Source organism: Lampetra planeri, chromosome 6, assembly GCF_965212315.1.
Source record: "Lampetra planeri chromosome 6, kcLamPlan1.2.h2, whole genome shotgun sequence".
Classification (NCBI taxonomy): Eukaryota; Metazoa; Chordata; class Hyperoartia; order Petromyzontiformes; family Petromyzontidae; genus Lampetra; species Lampetra planeri.
This window is the reverse complement of record NC_136112.1, coordinates 17,152,799-17,173,669: the sequence shown is the minus strand read 5'-3', so window position 1 is coordinate 17,173,669 and position 20,871 is coordinate 17,152,799. Positions and strand designations below refer to the sequence as shown.

The following is a 20,871-nucleotide window of genomic DNA, read 5'->3' as shown; positions in this document are numbered from 1 at the left end:
TCAGTATGACATAAGTATACCAAGTTTGCAGTCGATGGCACATTGGGAAGTGGGTAAAAATTGAGTTACAATACATTTTTGAGGATACGACAACGGACAGAATGAGTTAAATAAAAATCGTGTAATAATAATAAAATCGGGATGTGGATGGCGGCACACCGGCTACAGACCGCGACTGTACTGCGCAAGTACAGTACCCCTCCCCCAGATGAACTGGAATACGAGCAAGAAATCGCGAATACTGTACTCGAATTTCTCAAAAGAAAAATTTGGGAACTTCTTATTTCGTAAGGGGTTGATGTAGATGCAGAGGCAACGACTACAATTGCACATTCAAGTGGTCAAGCCTGATAACCACGTCAGGAACAGCGAAGTGCATCGCTGTGACATCTCCTTGGTATTTGTGGATCGGGCATTGCCTCGTGAAACGTTTTACAGTCTGTTCTGGATGACCATAGTCACACACTGAGTTTTTAATTTAACATGTGTGCATCAGGTATGCGTATTACTGCCATGGTTTATGCGGATACGTTTTGTGGTAGACAATTAGCTTCGTGGAAGATCAAACCCAGGGATCTTCTGCGTTGGGCCTTTCATACTAAACTGCATCCACCGCACAAACCATGGAGCAGAAGATGACAGCCTTCACGTGGCCCACTTTTAAGTGAGAAATCACGATGAATACCATCAAGATCGATCATCAATAACCCGGTCTCCAGAGCAGCAACACAATCCGCTAATGAAGAAGTTTTACTGGAATTGTTAAGGAAGGGATATGTATTTTTAACTTCTTCGGCAACGTATATAGCCAACCGTGCTAATCGGAGGTGCGAGAGGACAACAAACGAACCACTAGAGATGTAGAGCTGAATGAGCGATGTGAATTCTAATGGTGATCTAGAAGGGCACGAGATCAATTGTCTGATGCACGTTGTAATAATGTTGTAGAATGAAGAGAGATTAAAATTGGCAAAATTGCGTCTATTCTATATGTAAATAACCAGAGGAAGGGCCTTTACATCAGAACCAGCAAATTAAATGCCTGGCTACTTTGCGTCATCAACCACCTCACCCCAAAACTCTTAATGAGTAATGTGTGGTATATTAAGGCGTTAATTTATTAATAAATGGATAAGTTCCTGTTTGTGGGCGGTATGCTCATGGCCAGCTGCCGTTTGGCAGTGGAAATCTCACTCTGAGTCGAGTACTTTAATATTTACATCGCCTGCGTAAGTAACACTGTTTGGATGCTGTGTGTCTTTGTATGTTGTCTCTATGTACACTGCGTGACAAACCCGACGCCCCGAGTTCGATTCCCACTTAAGGCCAACACAAGTGGCGAATATCTGAACCGGTTCTGAGCCTCCCCTAGGTTGAATCAGCCTCAAATGAGTTACTGGTACTTGTGTAAACATTGCTACTTGGGTGCTGGCAAACCACCCCCTGGTGTGTCATGCCGGCCTTCATAGTTTCATACGTACTCTTACTCGTGAAAAGCACTTACCTCAACAGTATGTTAAGCCTATACGGTGGATTTTGTCTTTGTGTAATGCTGCATGAGCCTGGCTGACCTGTTGTCCCATGCTATAATTATAATTAACTATTTTATTGTTTACCCAGGAAAGCCTCACTAGTCTCGACTAATTTATAGGAGGTTCCTGCCAATTTTACACAGTATAGGGGACAATGATCTTCCACGTGTAATCCCAATGGAGTATTTGGCAGGCCAGGAGTAGTGGAGTGTATCATTGCTGTGATGTCTCCTTCATATTTGTGGATCAGGCATTGCGTTGTTATATGTTGTATGGTCTGTTCTGGATGACCACAGTCGCACACTGGAGAGTTTTTAATTTTCAATTTGTGCATCAGGTATCCGCATATCCTATGGTTTGTGCAGTGGATGCGGTGTAGGGTGGTCCATGAGCTTCATGGAAGATCAAACCCAGGAATCGTCTGCGTTTGGTCTTTCACAAGGTGTTTGTTCGTGAGTTCTTTTGAACTCAATTCAGCTCTCCAAGCTTCATCGGGGTTGAATTCGCATTGTTTCAGGTTAAGCGCATGGGTCCAAAAGGGCTTGGCGTGACTTCAAGCGATGATGAACGTTATCGAGGTCTCGGTGAATGGAAAGGCGACTGTTTTTCTGGATTCGCAGGACTTTTCAGAGGGTTGCAGTGTTACGGCGGATAGGTGGGGGAGAGATATGTGACAGCACGGACAGCCAGGGTGTTAGGATCGACTTGAGGGTTCCAGTGATACACTGCATTGCAGTGTTCAGATGAACAACACCAGGTCGAGTGGTGACTTCTTCTGGTCTATTCTGGTGGACAATGTTCGGCTACAAAGTACAACAAGGGCCATAGTTAATATCCGTAGCACTGGTGCTGATGCTCCTCAGCTTTCTGATTGCTCGTTTATGGGCACAAGGTTAGACCCCTTGCTTTGGTCTTGGTGGCTACCTTTTTGTGGTGATTGTGAAAGGTTAGCGTATGGTCCAGATTCACTCCGACATAAGTTGGAGTGGGTTCGTGTGACAAGGGCAGCCAGGGAATTGGGTTTAACTTGAGAACAACACATGTTTTATCGTGTCCATTGCTCGTGGCTAATGGACATGGCCTTGACCAATCCGCACTCAACAGAGTCGTGAAGAATGCTCAAATTACTCCCACGGACTGTACGGTGTTGGGGGAGACCCTCGTCCAGCAGTGGATTGACGAAGAGGCTCGATAGGAAACAGTTATTTAATAGAATTGTAACTAAAAATCTGTGGCATTGCTGAAAACCACTAAAGGAGGGTGAAAAGTTTACGTTCGTAATTGCTTTCTCCCGATTTACCGTTGACCATATCGGCAGATTAATCATATAACCGAGTTGGCATCTTCATTCCTGACAGACGGAGGTGGATGGAGTCACGTGATCACGGCCTGGACCATTTAATGAGCATCACCATGGCAACCGTTGCAATGATGATTATGGTGGTGATGGCAACGGCAGGAGTCAAAGTGATGGGTGAGAGCTACAGAGAGGAGTGTGTGGTGTTTGTGTGTCTTTACACGTACACCAATCCATGAGCACATGACACCGGTCCTCTTATTTCTTCATTGGCTACCAGTCAGAGTCTGAGTGGACTTTAAGATACTACTAATAATCCAAAAGGCTTTAAAAGGGCTCACTCCACATTACTTGCAAGAACTAATACATGTATATATTCCATCAAAGTCCTTAAGATCTTCTGCTATCCAACTGCTCAGCACTCCCAGATCTAGGTTGTTATCTTTTGGTGATCGGCCTTTTGTTATAGTGGCATCCAGGTTATGGAACGCCTTGCCACTTGAAATCAGGCAATCGGAGTAGGTAGATATATTTGTCTGCTCTTAAACCCCATCTCTTTAGTTTGTTCGGTTGCCCTGGTTCTGTTTTTGTTTCTTGCTTTACATGCATTGTGCATTAGGATCCTAGGATGGAATGCACATTATTATTATTACTACTACTACTTTAAACGCATGTTGATTGTAATTGTGGAAGGAAAACCTGGAGGACCCGGAGAAACATCCACACGACCACGGGGAGAACATGCAAACTCCAGATATACAGACGTCAGGGTCAGAATAAAACCCACAACCTCTAGTTTACTAGGCGAGGTAGCTAACATCTCTCCACCGTGGGACATGGCTAACACGAGTGGTGGGTGATAACTGAACCAGTCCTGGGCCTCAGCAAGCTCCACTGATCCTGACGACGTATATCCCTGGTGTGTCGTGTTAACCATCAGCACTGGATTGACAAAGATGTCCAGGAGTTCTTATGACCATGCCACCCTCTCGTGTTAGTTTAGGTTATTATATTGATTGAACTAGCTGGTCAGGATTGGGCAAAAATTTGCCCACTTGTAATCCATTCTCTATTTCTCTAAGAGTCTCTATGTATCTCTGTGGGTCTTCATGTTAGTTTAGATTATTAAGTTTGTTGAGCAAGCTGGCCAGGATTGAGCAATACTTAGCCCACTTTTCACCCTGGCAACTGAGAGCACACAGACTAAGTGTTTGTAACCTAACATTAAAACTAAAATAATATATTTTAGAATCACAGTTAAGAGACAAACAACACATATAGTATTTAAAAGAATACAATTAAAAACAATATCATCATTGGTTCTCAAACTATATCCGGGACACTCTTGTTCCAGTGACTATCCAGGCACGTGTCGTGACGGGTACTGCACTTTAAATTTAGAGTGAAAACTCGTTTCTGTAGAACAGCTATTTGTGTTTATTTTGGTGTCCTTTACCCACACCTCTGATTAACACAGTTTACTACGTATGTATACAGGATCGCCTATATATTTGGAGTTTGCAGGTTCTCCCCCTATTCGCGTGTATTTTTCTCCAAGTCTTCCCGGGGTTTCCCTCCAAATGTAGAATGATCATCACGCGTTTAGAGTATTCAACTGCAATAAATTCCCACACGATGATAAGCCACTTCATTGAGCTATCATTTGTTTGCCTAAGTTGCTTCTGGACATCTGTGAAAAAGATCCTTTTATCTCATCGGATTCATCCAGTATAAATATATATTCTGATTTTTATTCTGAACAATATGAATATAGCTCAGTGGGCCTTACCTGGTAAAAAATTTAAATAGTAAATATTTAGCTCAAGAATAAAAGGCGCTTGTAAAAGCGGGTAGAAAATATAATTAACATGAATGCGAGTGCTGGTTTTGTTTATTCATGATTTCCAAGGTGTGAGGTTTCGAAGAAAATAAATGCAAATCCACGTGTGCGAGTCGTGCAGTGTGAAAACTGCATCGCTGCATGGAAATGCATTCGATGGCGTTATCAGACATCTACCGCACAACACCGCAATGTTCCCCGAGTTACTTTTCGTGAGAAGTACAGTGCAGCAAACCAAGCTGCTAACGCAAAACAAAAAATCCCTAAATTTGAAGTTTTATTTTATACCTACGTGACTTTCCCGAAAGAACCACAGAGTATGGATCCGTAAATTATACATATATATTACAATAGGCCGATAGAGACTTATGTTATCACCTGTTATTTATTTCTGGTGTAGTGCTGAACTTTACGCAGACAACTTCTTTTTCATCCACGTATCTTTTCCACAGGGAAGGACGCAGAAAGGATGTATGGATGGCGTCTGTTTCAAATTTATCCATGAAAACATTGGCTATCACTGGTGACAAGCGGGAACCCATAGGGGTGCCCTCATTTTGTTTGTAGAAGGTACCATTCCAGGTGAAGTACGTGTTGGTGAGGGAGTGCACTGGAAGAGATACGTGGATGATACTTTCTTCATTTGGCCACATGGCCTCCCAGCATTGAACCAATTTCTAGACCACATCAACTCCATACACCCATCCATTAAATTCACCATGGAAGTGGAGGATGGCAAGCTACCTTTCTTGGATATTCTGTTTGAGAGGAGGCCCAATGGCTCTTTGGGACATTTTGTCTACAGAAAGGCCACCCACACAGATTCCTACTTGAAGCCTGATTCCTACCACCAAATCATGCAAACAAGCATGCTTTAATAATAATGTATGCATTGTCTTTGAAATTGATTGGCCTACACCAGAGAAAACCTTCTATATGGCCTTGTCTCACCAGTTTCAAAGACAATGCATATATTATCCGAGCATGTTTGCGTGCATGATTTGCCACAAGTATGTGCGGTGAATGCAGACGTGATGTCTATTTGTTGTTTGAATATCTTACAAACTCCAGTTTTATTGCCAGAAAGGCTAAAACCTAACCTTATTTTTCATAATTCTTGATACTGGAAAAAAAGTCCCATATCTGCACTACGATCTGTAAGTGTAAGTTCAAGAATAACAACTGGAGCTGGGCTATCTGATTACTTGCATAATCGGTTCCTCAAACGAATTTATCGTCGAATACTCAGTTAATTGACTAATAAACTATCTGTGTTTCCATGTGAGTCACTGTACAGGAGCAAATGAGTGGGGTTTTGTAACATCATCAGCATCATCATCTGCCATGTCACAATAGACGTTGACTCTATGTGGTTTCCCGCCTTCGGGGAAGGACGTTGGTGTGGACGACAGTCGTAGTTGATTTAATTGTTCAGTCAACGAATCGACGTAGTCGGATCATATTGTGTTTTTATATTGTTTGTTGTTGTAATGTTCTGATCCTGTGCCCCGACTGGTAATGTGGACAAGAGCTTTAGGGCTCATCGGATTCCTCCATCGTAAATACAAATTATGATTTTGATATATCATGCCAGCTATAATAACATCACTTTCTCACTGCAGATGCGTGCGATGAAAAGACAAATGAAACGCTGAGTGTGCACTACGGGGAATCCGTGCTCCTGAATTGTTCACTGCCACCTGAACACAAAGAGCGTCACTTGAAATCTGTGCACTGGAAGAAAAAAACCCCCAACACACAATCAATAAACGTGAGTTGCTGTGAGATGTTGCTTTTCACAAATTTTTATTTCAGATTTAGATGGTATTTATTTCAACAGCAATTAATTTATTTACAACTTATTTTGGTATTTAGTTAGTTGTCCTTTCCCCCGCACCTCTGATTATCATGGTTGTGCTACATACGGTGTAATAGAGGTTCAATAGAGAGCACATATTGAACCCATCCCACTCTACTCCACAATCGCAACCCAACACAAAACTGTCATACACGTTTACTGGGGAAAAAATACACAACATTCTTCTGGTATACAGGAGGTGGTGGGTTCGATCCCGACCCTGAACGCCTGCTGGATATTTGGAGTTTGCATGGTTGTCCCGTGGTCACGTGTGGTTTTCTCAGGATCCTCCGGTTTTTCCCTCAACATGTATAATCAGCATCACGCGTTTAGAGTATTTGGCCGTTATACATGCCCGCCTGTTGATAAGCCACTTCGTTGAGCTATCATGTGTGGCCAGGTCGCTTCTGAAAAAAAACTACACCGCTTAGTGTGCCTGAACTGGTTAAATAAAAATAGTTTAGTGTTTACAAACAGTTCATGTCATAAACACAGAAATACTGGCTCAGGGGTGTGTAAGACACTTTCCTCCCAACCTCTCCAGGAAGCACCCCCCGAAGCTGTGAGCCAGCCCCACGCTCAGATTGGCTCGTCTCTCATGATATGGGAACGAGGTGCGGCAGAACAGCATCGAGATACGAGTCATGGCAGGGAGAGCATCTCAATTGTCCATAATCCTTAAGCAATAACTACGTGCATTTCCCCTTATAATATTTGTGTAGTGTCCTCCTTCCTCGAGGCGTGTGTGTGCGTGTGGCATGTGGCACACACACTCAGTCGGAGACAAGCTAGTTGCAGGAGGCACTGTCTCTCTTTATTATCATGTTCACACCACCAACTTCGGCCTCCTCTCTCGCGACCACGCTGCCGTACAGCCCGGCCCAGACACGACCTTGTCCATGTTGCACCGACGGCATCGACTGAGACAGCCAACTACTGTCCGGCTGCGCAATGATCGGATGAAGGCGGCAGTAACGAAGGGGATGATGACGACAACAGTGATGATGAGACGAGTCCACTCCGAGAACCGGCAGCCTGGAGCTCTCGCTCTCCGCTGCTTAGTCTACTCAGCGTGGCTTGGCTCCGCCCTAGCCGTGCCTCACTTCTCAAACCCACCTGAGATTTCCAGGGGCCTCCCTATAAGGTCTACCCTGACCCTTGCCCCAGTTTCTCTGCCCTGCCGGCACACCCGTGTATATGCTCAATGGACAGCAGTTGGCGCTGTGTCACTACATCACTCCCCACTCCGTTAACAAAAACAGCCGTCCCGGCTGCCAAAACAGCAGCCGCAACCGGTGGACAGGCAGAGCAACCCCATAATCTCGAGAAACACCCCTAACATCAACGCAGAAGAAAAAAATAATTCCCACAATCCCGTTACAACCGCGGCGCCCCCCACGAATCAACAGCTCACTTCGCTGCCACTCCGGTACCCCTGCTCACCAACTTCACACTCAACCCAAAGCGATGCACCCGATCTCGCATATTGGCAACCCCATTACTTAGCACGGTGACCGCTTCCGTGATTTGGCGACATTTTACACAGCACGGTGGCCCCCATCCCTGAATCGGCAAAACATTCTACACAGCACGCCGCGCCTCCCTTTTCAAACCCACTAGAGGGTTCTAGAGGCCTCCCTATAAGGTCTACCAATGGCGCTTGCCCCAGTTCCTCCACCCTGCCGGCACACCCATATATATTTGCTCAATGGCGTGTACGCTAAGTGTCCACCACAGTTGCCGCTGCTGTACAGCTGTCAGCGCTGTGTCACTTCATACATATGTATATTGAACTTCTTTCGCACCGTACTTAGCCTGCCGTGCTAATTGGAGCTGCGTGGGAAAATCAACAAAATAAACACAAAAAGCAGTTCTAAAGACATGAGTTTTTAATCTAGATGATATAAAAGTGCATAGCTCCAGTGGCTTCCTAATATCGCAAGGAAGAGCGTTCCAGACGTTCGCAGAATCACATCTAAAAGATGTGCGATGCAGTGACCATCTTTGTTCGATACCTATCCAAAAGCTGCTACAAGGATGACCGGAGTTCATGAGATGCTTTATGCTCCTTGACCAGATCAGCAAGATATTGTGTTTAATTTGTAATGAGTGCGACCTTATAATGCATTTGTTCGGTAACCGGATGCCAATGCATCTCGGTGAGAACTGGAGGGACATGGTCGGATCTTGCATTACCCGTCACGAAACGTGCAAAAGAATTTTGTACACGCTGCAGCTTAGTAACGTTTTTGTCATACGTCCTTGTTGAGTAGTGAGTTGCAATAATCGAGCCTTGTCGAATCTATGCTACACGTCACCGTGTTGGCTATGTCATGACTCAACAGTGGTCGAATGTGTCGTAGAGACCTGATACGAAAATTGCAGGACCGTAAGATATTTTTTCCCGTAGAGATCTTACCATATTCAGGTCGAGTGTGGTGCCGAGGCTATTTAGATGAGTAGACAACTGGAGTCTGCGACCGCCACACCTTAATCCTCGCACAATTTTGTGTTCGTTATGCATGACTGTAAATCATCCACGACCTGTCTAACCTACATGGACTGGTTGCTCTGTTCGTGCTGGAGGACGCTGTCACATAGGCTGATGTCCACTTGTGTTACATCGACATTCATATGCATGTATTTCATTTGTGTTTCCTGTGTATCTGGTGCTCTAACTATGCGAAAGTTACATGTAAAAAAAGCATTCGCTAAATAAACCAAAATAAAAAAATGTCATTTATACTGGAGGAAGCCGATGAGCTATGGAGCTCTTTTTCACATTTGTCCAATAAATGCGGGTCAGAACATTGTAACGACAAACAATACAAAAATATGACAGGAGTGCAACGTATAGGAAAGGGAAACAAATCACTTAAAAACATACAAATAAAGCTAAACTATGTTTATTATCCCAGGCAAGGCACACTGAGCTATACAGATCTTTTTCAGAAGCGACCTGACCACAAATGATAGCTAAACCAGGTGGCTTAAAGCAGCCAAATACTCGAAGCGCATGTTTCTAAATGTGAAGGGAATACCTGCAGGACCCAGGTGGGTGGCCAACACCACACCCATATATTTGCAAACTCCAAATGTACAGGCGAAGGTCGGGTGTAAAAGCATTCGCTAAATAAATGCAATAGCCATCGCAAACCCAAGAAATGCGTGTATGCATGTGTATGTGCCACCCCTTCTAGCTCTTATACTACGAGGAGTCAATGGGAAAACTGGATACCCCTCCCGGAATAACGTTAGTGGGCAACCCAAGTGCTGGGGATGGTTCGCTGGTCTTCAACATGAGTGAGGTGGACAGCGCGAGCGTGTACTGGTGCGAACTCAAGGCCAAAGTCGGGATGGAATTGCGATTCTCTAAGAAGATTTGTGTGACCGTCAGGGAGGCCAGCTTGCCAGTCAGTACCACGGTTGCTACAGGTGCGTTTATATGCGTGTGTGTCCTGGCGAGGGGTTGGTAACCCCTCCACCTTCAATTAATTACGACTAAACCATGGTGACAAAATTTAATAAATAAGCTTGTGCCGGAGGCCACGGGAGGCCAGGCGTCTATGACGTCTCCTGGCCAAACCCCATTTGGCGGAGCCCAGAGACTGAATCCTTACCCTCGGGGCTCCTCCAAAAACAACAAAAAACCATTACGTGTGGCCATGCGGAATGTTCTAACGCTCACTGCGGAGGAGAGGCTGCCACTCCTCTGTTGGGAGCTGGACCGGCACCGCCTGGATCTCTGTGGTATTCAGGAGGTCCATTGGACCGGCTTTGGTTTTCTGCCACTATGAGGGGTGGACAGTCCTCTACTCGGGGTAGGAGACTGCCAAACAACAGGGTGTGGCTCTTCTTCTGAATAAAATAATGAAAAGGGCGTGGGAGCGTGGTGGTGAGGTGTGGGAAGCTGTAAGCCCCAGGCTACTTTGGGCTCGCTTTCCCATCAACCAGAGGCGAGGAGTGGTGGTCGTGGTTATGTATGCCCCCACTCAAGACGGACATCCGTGGAGGGATGCAGGCAAGGCCAATGAGTAAAATGCCTTCTATGACCTCCTGTCACAGGTGCTAGCTCAAGTAGCCCCTTGGGATAGAGTCATCTTGTTGGGTGACTTCAATGCCCGAGTTGGTCAGGATGCTGGCACCTGGTCTGGAGTAATTGGAAGGCATGGGCCAGATAAGCTCAATAACAATGGCAGGAGGCTGCTAGATTTTTGTGCAGCCCATGGGCTGTAATGACCAACATGCTGTTCTGGCATCGGCGCATCCACGCTACATCATGGATGCATGCCGGATCCAGGCAAGAACATCTGCTGGACTACATAACAACGGTACAGCACATGCGGCCCCATGTCCTTGACCCCAGGACCTACCGTGGAGCTGATCTGCCCACTGACCATCGACTTGTCATCTGTAAGATGCGCCTGCCATTTTTCCACTCCGGTGGTGGGTGTACACCCAGGACCCCATTCAAACCCTTAGTGGCATGGTCTCAGTTAGCTGACGAAAGTTGCAAGCGAGAATTTCATCATCACTTGCGGCAGGGGTTGGCATCGTTCCCCATTCCTCCTGATGTCGAGGGGAAATGGGCGAGGTTTAGGACTGTGGCTCATGCAGCTGCAATGGCTGCTTTGGGTACACGGTCCAGACCTCCTCAGAGACCCTGGCTGACAGAGGAGGTGTTCAAGCTGGCTGAGAAAAAGTGACAGGCCCACTCTCATCGGCTACAGCATCCCACGTCGGAGAATGAGGAGGCTTACCGCAGCCTTCGCTCAGAGGTTCGGAGAGCCATGAGGTGCTGCAAGGATGGGTGGTGGTCATAAGTTGCTGATGAGATGGAGTCGCCTCAATGGCCCGTGATCACAAATTGCTTTTTAATTCCATCAAAAAAGTAACCTGCAGCGCCACACCTATTACCATCATTCGGGGAAAGAACGGTGATAAAATCTTCGACCCCCAGGAAGAGGTTTGCTGATTTGCTGAGCATTTCTGTGAGGTCCTGGGGGAGGGGAAATCCCTCTGCCAGGAAAACAACGTGGGACAAAGTGGGGATGACCCTGAAAAGGTTGCCGTGCCTCGAATATTGTAGAAGTCAACCCCTGTGAGTGGCTGGCTGAGGTGCCATCTGTTGAGGAAGTACTGAAGGCGATCCAGGGTCAGAGACCATGAAAGGCACCGGGCAGAGATGATCTCCCAAGCGAAATGCTGAGGGAGGGGTGGGGTTTGTGCACAGACTGCCCTACATGACATCATAACAACAGTCTGGACCACTTGACGGGTTCCGCAGGATTGGAAGGATTTCGTGGTGGTGCCCCTCTTTAAGAAGGGGGACTGCATATACTGTAACAACTACAGGGGCATCTCACTCCTCAGTGTGCTGGGAAAGGTCCTGGCAAGGATTATTCAACATTACCTTGCTAGGCAGGCTGAGGAGAGGCTTGCGGAGCCCCAATGCGGTTTCAGAAATGGGCGGTCCTGCACAGATGCCATGTTTTCTGTCTGTCTGCTACAGCAGAGGTGTAGAGAATTCCAACAAAACCTACATCTCTGCTTTATTGACCTGGTCAAGGCCTATGATACCATCAGTAGGCCTGGGCTCTGGGTTGTTCTTCGTGCTTTCCGAGTCCCTGACCCTCTGCTCACGATCATTAAGGACCTTCATGATGGTGAGCGGGCCTGGGTAAAACTACGTGGCCGGGAGTCAGAGCCATTCCCTGTACACCTTGGGGTGCGACAGGGATGTCATCTGGCTCCCACATTACTTAACATTTATTTCGACCACGTAGTTCGAGAAGCCTTCAATCGCTGTACCGGAATAATTTCCATCTGGTACAGACACAATGGGAGGCTGATCGATGTCCGGGTGCAGTCAAGGGATGGCTCCCTTTGTTCAACCATGTTATGTATGCCGATGATCTGGTAATAGCTGCTCACTCAGAGGAGGAGTTGGAGGTGCTGCTGCTGAAGCTGGAGCTTGCCACTAAGAGATGGGGCCTTACCATCAGCCCCACAAAAACGAAGCACCTGCCTGGGTATTTTGTACCATCGGGCACTCGACCCCCACAACTCCCAATTGGTGATAGGGCAGTAGTAGAGAGAGTGGAGAGTTTATAATACCTGGGCAGTGTGCTCATGACCGGCTCCGGTTTAAGAGCAGAGGTCTCACTTCGAATCAGTCGAGCGCCATTATATTTTCATCGGTTGCATAATGCTGTGTGGAAGCTACCTGGTCTGTTACTCCGCACGAAGCTTCAGGTCTTCTCGGCCACAGTCATTCCCTCCCTTCTCTATGCTTGCGAAACGTAAACGCCCGTAATGAAACATCTTCGCCGGTTAGAAATATTTAGGCTGGCCTGCCTACAATCCCTCCTGGGTTTAACCAGGCTGGTTTGTGTGAGGAGCTCACAAATCCTTAAAAGATCTGGACAAGGTCCCATCGGTGAGCTCTGATGGCAGGCAAGGCTGCGTTGGCTGTGCCATGTAGCCCGCATGCCCAGCCACCACATGCCTAAACAGCTTTTGTTCGGCCGGAACGAGGGGGCTAAACGTGCGCGGCACGGGCTAGAGAAGAGATAGAGTGATGTGGGATAGGAGGATGTGGAGCTGAGTTTACTTGCCGATGACTTGTACCAGCGGTGTCAAGATCGGCCTCTGTGGAGGAGGCTCGTGAAGGACGCTACTGGGCAGTTGGAGGCAGTCTCCCTCAAACAACAACGGAGGGCGGAGGAGCGACGCTCACAACAACGAGCGGAGCGCCGGGTGAGTAAATCACAGCAAGTTGGCACAGTAGGGGGCACACGTGGTGCATCAGCCAGTCGTCTCAGTCAGTCGACCTGTGGTATCTGGGTCTGCCCCGTGACCTGCCAGCGGGCGTTCGACACTACATGTGGTCTCAAGGTGCACAAAGCCTGGCACAAGCTTCGTGGTGACGTCACCACCACTTAGTGTCAAATGGTGGTTGTTGATGTTGTCCCGGCGACCTGATTTCGGTTCCCACTCACGGCCACCAACACTGGTGACGATTATCTGAACCGGTCCTGGGCCTTCCCCAGGTCAGCTCAGCCTCAAATGAGTAGCTGTGGTTGTGTGTAAACATGACCACTGGAGAGACAAAGGCGGCCGGGCATGGTGCTGGCCACCCACCCCTTCATGTGCCATACTTGCCTTCATAAGATCTCGCGAACACCACTTGACCCAAACAGTCTCTTAAGGCTACATGGGGGATGTTTGTCTCTGTGCGCGCATGTGTAGAGGCTTTTTCAGTGAGATTGCAAAATGGGATGAAGTTTGGCCGTAATCTAAGCAAAGACCAGCAGCTACAACATCCACTCTCACTATCGTTATCGACGTTATCATCGGCATCATCATTATCGATGCCATCGACATATTGTCATCACCGACGTCATCATCGCTATCGTCATTATCGTTATCGATGTCATTGCCATCATTCACGTTACTATCGTCATCAGCTTCATCATCATTCTGATTGACATCATTGCCATAGTAATCACCATCATCATCGTTGTCATCATCTACATCATCATTGTCATCATCGTCTTTGTTCGATGGTTAGCCAAAAGTCACTGCTGCGAGGATGAGCAGAGTTCGCCTGATGATGGTTCATGCTCCTTGACGGCAGCAGCACCAAACACGAATGTTTTTATCGATTTGTTGATCTTTGTTCTGTTTAACAGCGGTCTCTGCTGTATTTGTGATGACAGTCCCGCAGCTGGAATGGGTGGAGATGGCGGCATTTATCGCTGGCAGCGTGGTCCTCTTTGTCATCCTCGTAGTCCTCGCCGCGTGGGGCTACCACAGGAACCAGCAGCGGATAATGGAGCGCTTCATCAACAGAGCGAGGTGGACCACGCACACATAATGGGCAGCTCAGTAATATTGCTCGAGTGTAATCATTGTTCAAACTTAATTTGGAGCTTTCGTGACTGCAGGAATTACTCTTTGGTTCTTTCAGTAAAGTCACGTATAAAGATAAAATAATAAAATAAATACTAGCATACGACGTTTCGATTGCAACACAAGCAATTATCATCAGGTATAAATGAAATAGAAACACAAATCTAGTATACTTAGAAATGTAATGTAATACAACAGAGAGTCGGATAACATAACAGTCAACACCCTACCTGGTTGATTACGTTCTTCCTGAGAATGCTAAATTTGAGAGAGAGATAAAACACAGAACCAGAGACATATAGATAGACATATAAGCAGACAGATATCACAGAGATACATAGAGAGAGAGAACAAACATAGGCACACAGAGAAACCACGCCTCTGTGTCGTGGCCTTAAATAGAGAGAGGGGGCGGGGGCAGAGAGAGAGGGAGGGGTTAGAGAAGTTAGCATGTCAATGAGTAGCACGTTGAGTGGTACGGTGCGAAAGCTTGAAAAAATTAGGAGACAGGGAGAGAGACACACTACATTTTCACACTTAACTTCTAACTTAGCAATCTTTGAAAAACGTAATCAACCAGGCTATGCGTTAATTGTGTGTTGACCAACTCTCTGTGTTGCATTACATTACATTTCGAAATTTTGCTAGGTTATTTAATTTAGTGTGTCTCTCTCCCTGTCTCCTAATTTTTTCAAGCTTTCGCATCGTACCACTCACCGTGCTACTCATTGACATGCTAATTTCTCTAACCCCTCCCTCTCTCTCTGCCCCCGCTTTCTATTTAAGGCCACGACACAGAGGCGTGGTTTCTCTGTGTGCCTATGTTTGTCCTCTCTCTATATATCTCTGTGATATATGTCTGCTTATATGTCTGTCTATATGTCTCTGGTTCTGTGTTTTATCTCTCTCTCAAATTTAGCATTCTCAGGAAGAACGTAATCAACCAGGTAGGGTGTTGACTGTTATGTTATCCGACTCTCTGTTGTGTTACATTACATTTCTAAGTATACTAGATTTGTGTTTCTATTTCATTTATACCTGATGATGATTGCTTGTGTTGCAATCGAAACGTCGTATGCTAGTATTTAATTTATTATTTTATCTTTATACGTGACTTTACCGAAAGAACCAAAGTGTAATCATTGTTATTGTACATCTTGAAGAAAAAAAGGTGAGCTGATAAGATGTTCAAAAAACAAATATGCACCTATTGCAAGGCATCATCAATGTGTGTGTGTATGCTGAACCTCGTTCGCACCGTACATAGCCAGGTTCGGGAAAGGGCAACAAACTAAACATGAAAAGAAACATGAAGTAGTTGCCACTGGGACGTCCTCTTGCCTCAGCCGCTGCATCAAGTTGGAATGGCTGCCACGGTGGCGTGATATTAACTACCTCACCTGGTATGCAGGACGTCGTGGATTCGATCCCGATCCTGATGCAAATATTTGGAGTTTACATGTCCTCCCCGTGGTCGCGTAGATTTTTCTGCAGGTCCTCCCGTTTCTCCCTCCACATTAAAAAACATGCGTTTCGAGTATTTGGCTGCTGCAATAATTTTGCACGTGATAAGCCACTTTTTTTAGCTTTCATTTGTTGCCAGATTGCTTCTGAAAAATAACTACATAGCTCAGTGGGCCTTACCTGGTAAAATAAAAAAAGAGTTCAATAGTTTAGTTTAATATGATGTAAGGCACCCTTTAGTAGTATTGTATAGTATAGTGTAGTATGTAATGTACTCTTTGCGGAAGCTTGTTGCATCGATAGCGATGGCTTTGTGTCTAGCAATAGGCTATTACAGGGAACTGAGATGAGGCTTGCTAATGCGTCCAAGTGGATCAAGAGTTCAGAGAGCTGACTTTAATGGGCTCAGCCTGGTGATTAACAGATTGAAATGTCCCATCAAATTATATTTGGCTCTCCACTTTATTTAGCACATTTACTATTGATTTAACTGTAATGCGATGAAAATTACTGTCAGAAGGGGCGTGGGTGGGAGAGAGCATCTTTCTCCTGTGGACCAGATAATCAAATGTGCACATGCTCAGGGACAACTACTTTGAAATGCAGTCAATATTCCCAGGCAGTCTCCCATCCGAGCTCTAACCATAGGTTTGGCACTGCCTTAGCTTTCGTCACCAGACAAGATGTGACAGAGTCGAGGTGATTTGGTCGACTGTATCATCATTGTAATCACGACAAACAGACTTTTGGGTGACGTTTACATGCCGCATAAGGTACTCATTTGAGGCTGATTTGACCTAGGGGATGCCCTGCACCGGTTCAGATAATCGTCACTGGTGTTGGTGGCCTTGAGTGGGAATCAAACTCGGGTCACCGGGTTTGTAGTGCAATGCGCTAACTGCCATTACTACCACCACAACTACCAACACTAATTTTGTGTTTTATTTTGCGCAGTGTTCAAACAACGGGGCCCTACGAAAATTTTCAACCAAGCAAGGTATGTTTCCACAAAAACAGCAATAACCACCATTCGCCACGAAGTGGCGGTGACATCAGCACGGCGCTTGTGCCAGTCAAGGTGCACTCTGACGCCATGTGAAGTGTCGAAGGCTCTCCTCTGGCAGGAGGTCACGAGACAGACCCAGCACTGACACACATAATAGATTCACACACTGATAAACATTAAAATTGACACATTGAAACATACAGAGACATATCCGATGCACAACATCTCCAATTTGCCATGAGGTTATTGCAATGCCACTAGGTCCAACAACAACCGCAATTCACTCTTAAGTGGCGGTGATGTCACCACGGCGCTTGTGCCAGGCTAGGTACAGCTTGAGCGGATTTTTCTCTGGGTCCTCCGGTTTTTCCCTCTACATTTAGAAGGATGTGTTTAAGAGTATTTGGCTGCTATTCATTTCCACATGATAAGCTACTTCGTCGAGCTATCATTTGAAACAGCCGGTTGCTTCCGAAATAGAGCTATATAACTCAGTGTCTCTTACCTGGTAAAATAACAATTAATAATAATAGAATACGACGTTTCGATTGCAACACAAGCAACCATCATCAGGTAAGAATGAACGAGAAAACAAACAGAGTAAACTTAGAAATATAATGCAATACAACCCAGAGAGTCGGCTAACATAACAGTCAACACCCTACCTGGTTGATTACGTTATTCTAAAGATTGCTAAATTTGAGAGAGACAAAACACGGACACGGAGACATATAGACAGACACACAAGCAAGGTGGGTATGTAGGTGGGTCGATGGATGGTGGATACGGAGGTAGTTAGGTGGGTAGGTCGTTGGGTATGTAGGTGGGTAGGTAGGTGGGTAGGTCGGTAGGTGGGTAGGTAAGTAGGTGGGTAGGTAAATAGGTAGATATGGAGGTTTGTCGTTAGGTTGGTGGCTATGTGGGTAGGTGGGTAGGTATTTAGATGAGTCGGTCGGTGGGTGGGTAAGTTCGGTGGGTAGGTGGTTAGGTATGTGGGTCGGTAGGTGATTGAGTATGTGGGTGGGTGTATAGGTAGGTGGGTAAGTAATTGAGTAGATGGGTAGGTCGGTGGGTGGGTAGGTGTAGATGAGTAGGTAGTTGGGTAGGTGAGGAGATGGATAAATAGGTAGGTGGTTAAGTAGTTCGGTAGGTGGGTAGGTATGTGGGTATTTGGGGAGGTGGGTAGGTAAGTAGGTGGATAGGTAGGTGGTTAGCTAGGTAAGTAGGTGAGTGGGTAGGTAGGTCGGTATTTGGGTAGATACGTAGGTGGGTAGGTAATTAGGTGGGTAGGTACATAGGTAGATAAGTAGGTGGGTAGGTATGTTGGTGGCTAGGTAAGTAAGTGGGTTAGTAGGTGGGTGAGTAGGTGTGTTGGTGTGTAGGTAGGTGGGTAAATAGTTAAGTAGGTGGTTAGGTCGGTGAGTAGGTAGGTAGGTGGGTAGGTAGGTAAATACGTGGGTAGGTTGGTAGGTAGGTGGGTAGGTAAGTAGATGAGTAGGTAGGTTGGTAGTTAGGTGTGCAGGTTGGTAGGTAGGTGGGTCGATGGGTGGATGCATATCTAGGTAGATAGGTGGCTAGGTGGGTAACTCGTTGGGTCTGTGGTAGGGTAGGCAGGTGGGTAGGTAGGTGGATAGGTAGGTGGATGAGTAGGAGGGTAGGTACGTAGGTGGGTAGGTAAATAGGTGGGTAGGTTAATAGATAGATATGGTTTGTAGGTAGGTTTGTGGCTAGGTGTGTAGATGGGTAGGTAAGTATATAGGTAGGTGGGTAGTTGGGTGTGTAGGTGGGTACGTTGGTGGGTAGTTATGTCAGTAAGTCGGTGGGTGGGTAAGTTAGGTGGGTAGGTGGGTGGGTGTGTAGGTCGGTGGGTAAGTAGGTGAGTAGGTCGGTGGGTGGGTAAGTAGTTGAGTAGGTAGTTGGGTAGGTGAGGAGATGGATAAATAGGTAGGTGAATAAATAGGTTGGTCGGTGGGTGGGTAGTAGGTGGGTGGATACATGGGTTGGTAGGTGGGTAATTGATTAGGTATGTAGCTAGGTACTGTAAGTAGGTGAGTCGGGAGGTGGGTGGGTAGGTATGTTGGTGCGTAGCTCGGTGAGTAGGTTGGTGGGTAATTGGGTAGATGGGTCGGTTTGTATTTTGGTAGGTGGGTAGGTAAGTAGATGGGTAGGTAGGTCGGTAGGTAAATAAGTGGGTAGATTTGTGGGTAGATAGGTTGATGGGTAGATGGGTAGGTAGGTGGTTAGGTAATTAGATGGAAAGGTGTGTAGGTAGGTGTGTAGATTTATAGGTGGGTAGGTAGGTGGGTCGATAGGTGGGTGGATTCGTAGGTAGATGGGTGGCTAGGTGGCTAGGTCGTTGAGTATGTGGGTCGGTAGTAGGTACTTGGGTAGGTGGGTGAGTCGATATTTGTGTAGGTGGGTAGGTAAGTAGGTTGGTTGGTGGGTAAGTAAATAGATAGATAGATGGGTAGGTAGGTTGGTGGCTAGGTAGTTAGGTAAGTAGATACGTAGGTGGGTAGGTAGGTGGGTGTGTAGGTGGGTCCGTGGGTGGGTAGTTTGGTCACTAGGTAAATGTGTAGGTCAGTGGGTGGGTAAGTTAGGTGGGTAGATAGGAAGTTGGATGGGTAGATAGGTAAGTAGGTGGGTAGGTAGGGATGAGGGTGCGTGGTTAGACATGTTGGTGGGTAGCTAGATGGATAGTTTGGTGGGTAATTGGGTAGGTAGGTGGGTTGTTGGGTATTTGGGTAGGTGGGTAAGTAAGTAGGTGGGTAGGTAAATAAGTGGGTAGGTTGGTGGGTAGGTAGGTTGATAGGTAGGTGGGCAGGTAAGTAGATGGGTAGGTAAGTAGATGGGTAGGTAGGTGTGTAGGTTGGTAGGTGGGTTGATGGGTGGGTAGATACGTAGGTAGATGGGTGACTAGGTAGGTCGTTGGGTATGTGGGTGGGTTTTTAGGTGGGTAGGTGGGTGGGTAGGTGGGTGAGTAGGTGGGTAGGTGCGTGTGTAGGTAGTTCAGTATTTGGGTAGGTGGGTAGTTAAGTAAAACGGTGGGTATGAGGGTAGGTACATAGGTGGATAGGTAGGTGAGTAGATAGGTTGGTGGCTAGGTGTGTAGGTGGGTAGGTAAGTAGATAGGTATGTGGGTTGGTGGGTTTGTAGGTGGGTGTGTGAGTGGGTACGTGGGTGGATAGTTAGGTGGGTAGGTAGATGGGTAGGTCAGTGGGTGGGTAAGTTAGGTGGGTTGGTAGGTGGAGAAGGGGTGGGTAGGTGGGTGAGTAGGTGGGTAGTTGGGTGGGTAGGTAAGTCGGTAGGTGGGTGCATAGGTAGATGGGTGCATAGGGTAGGTGGGTAGGTCAGTGGGTGAGTAGGTAGATGAGTGAGTAGGTAGATGAGTAGGTAGTTCGGTATGTGAAGAGATGGGTAAATATGTAGATGGTTAATCATGTGGCTAGGTGGGTGGGTAGGTAGGTGGGTGGATACGTTGGTAGGTGGGTGAGTAGGTCGTTGGGTTGGTACTGGGGTAGTTGGCTAGGTGGTTAGGTTGGGTAGGTAGTTGGGTATTAGCGTAGGTGGGTGGGTAGATTGATGAGTTGGTAGTTAGAAGTTATGTAGGTGGGTAGGTGGGTATGTAGATAGGTGGGTTGGTGGGTAGGTAGGTAGGTAGGTAGATAGGTAGGTTGATGGTTATGTAGGTGACTAGGTAGCTGGGTGGGTAAGTAGGTAGATATTTGGGTAGGTTAGTAGGTAGGTGGGATACGTGGGTCGGTTTATAAATAGGTAGGTGGGTGGGTGAGAAAGTAGGTGGGTAGGTTGGCAGCTAGGAGGTAAGTAGATATATGTACGTGTGTGTTTCGGTGGGACGTGGGTGGGTAAGTTAGGTGGGTAGGTAGTTAGGTAGGTAAGTAGGTGGGTATGTATGTAGGTGGGTATGTAGGTGTTGAGATAGGTAGATAAGTGAGTAGA

General features: G+C 46.5%; 1 protein-coding gene across 3 annotated transcripts in view; it reads left to right on the top strand.

Annotated features, from left to right (window-relative positions):
• Nucleotides 1–1,145: 1,145 nt before the first annotated feature.
• The window catches only part of LOC144719624 (uncharacterized), a 28,540-nt gene continuing 8,814 nt past the window's right edge, over nucleotides 1,146–20,871 (top strand). Inside the window, exons 1-7 of one of the 3 annotated variants that reach the window (XM_078595728.1) lie at nucleotides 1,146–1,229; nucleotides 2,891–3,006; nucleotides 6,292–6,440; nucleotides 9,728–9,962; nucleotides 13,161–13,286; nucleotides 14,249–14,387; nucleotides 16,860–16,902. In XM_078595728.1, coding sequence (XP_078451854.1) covers nucleotides 2,901–3,006; nucleotides 6,292–6,440; nucleotides 9,728–9,962; nucleotides 13,161–13,286; nucleotides 14,249–14,387; nucleotides 16,860–16,902 — 798 coding nt within the window. In that variant the 5' untranslated portion in view covers nucleotides 1,146–1,229; nucleotides 2,891–2,900. The remainder of the gene's footprint in view (nucleotides 1,230–2,890; nucleotides 3,007–6,291; nucleotides 6,441–9,727; nucleotides 9,963–13,160; nucleotides 13,287–14,248; nucleotides 14,388–16,859; nucleotides 16,903–20,871) is intronic. The other 2 variants (XR_013585626.1, XM_078595729.1) reach the window with 2 other exon arrangements.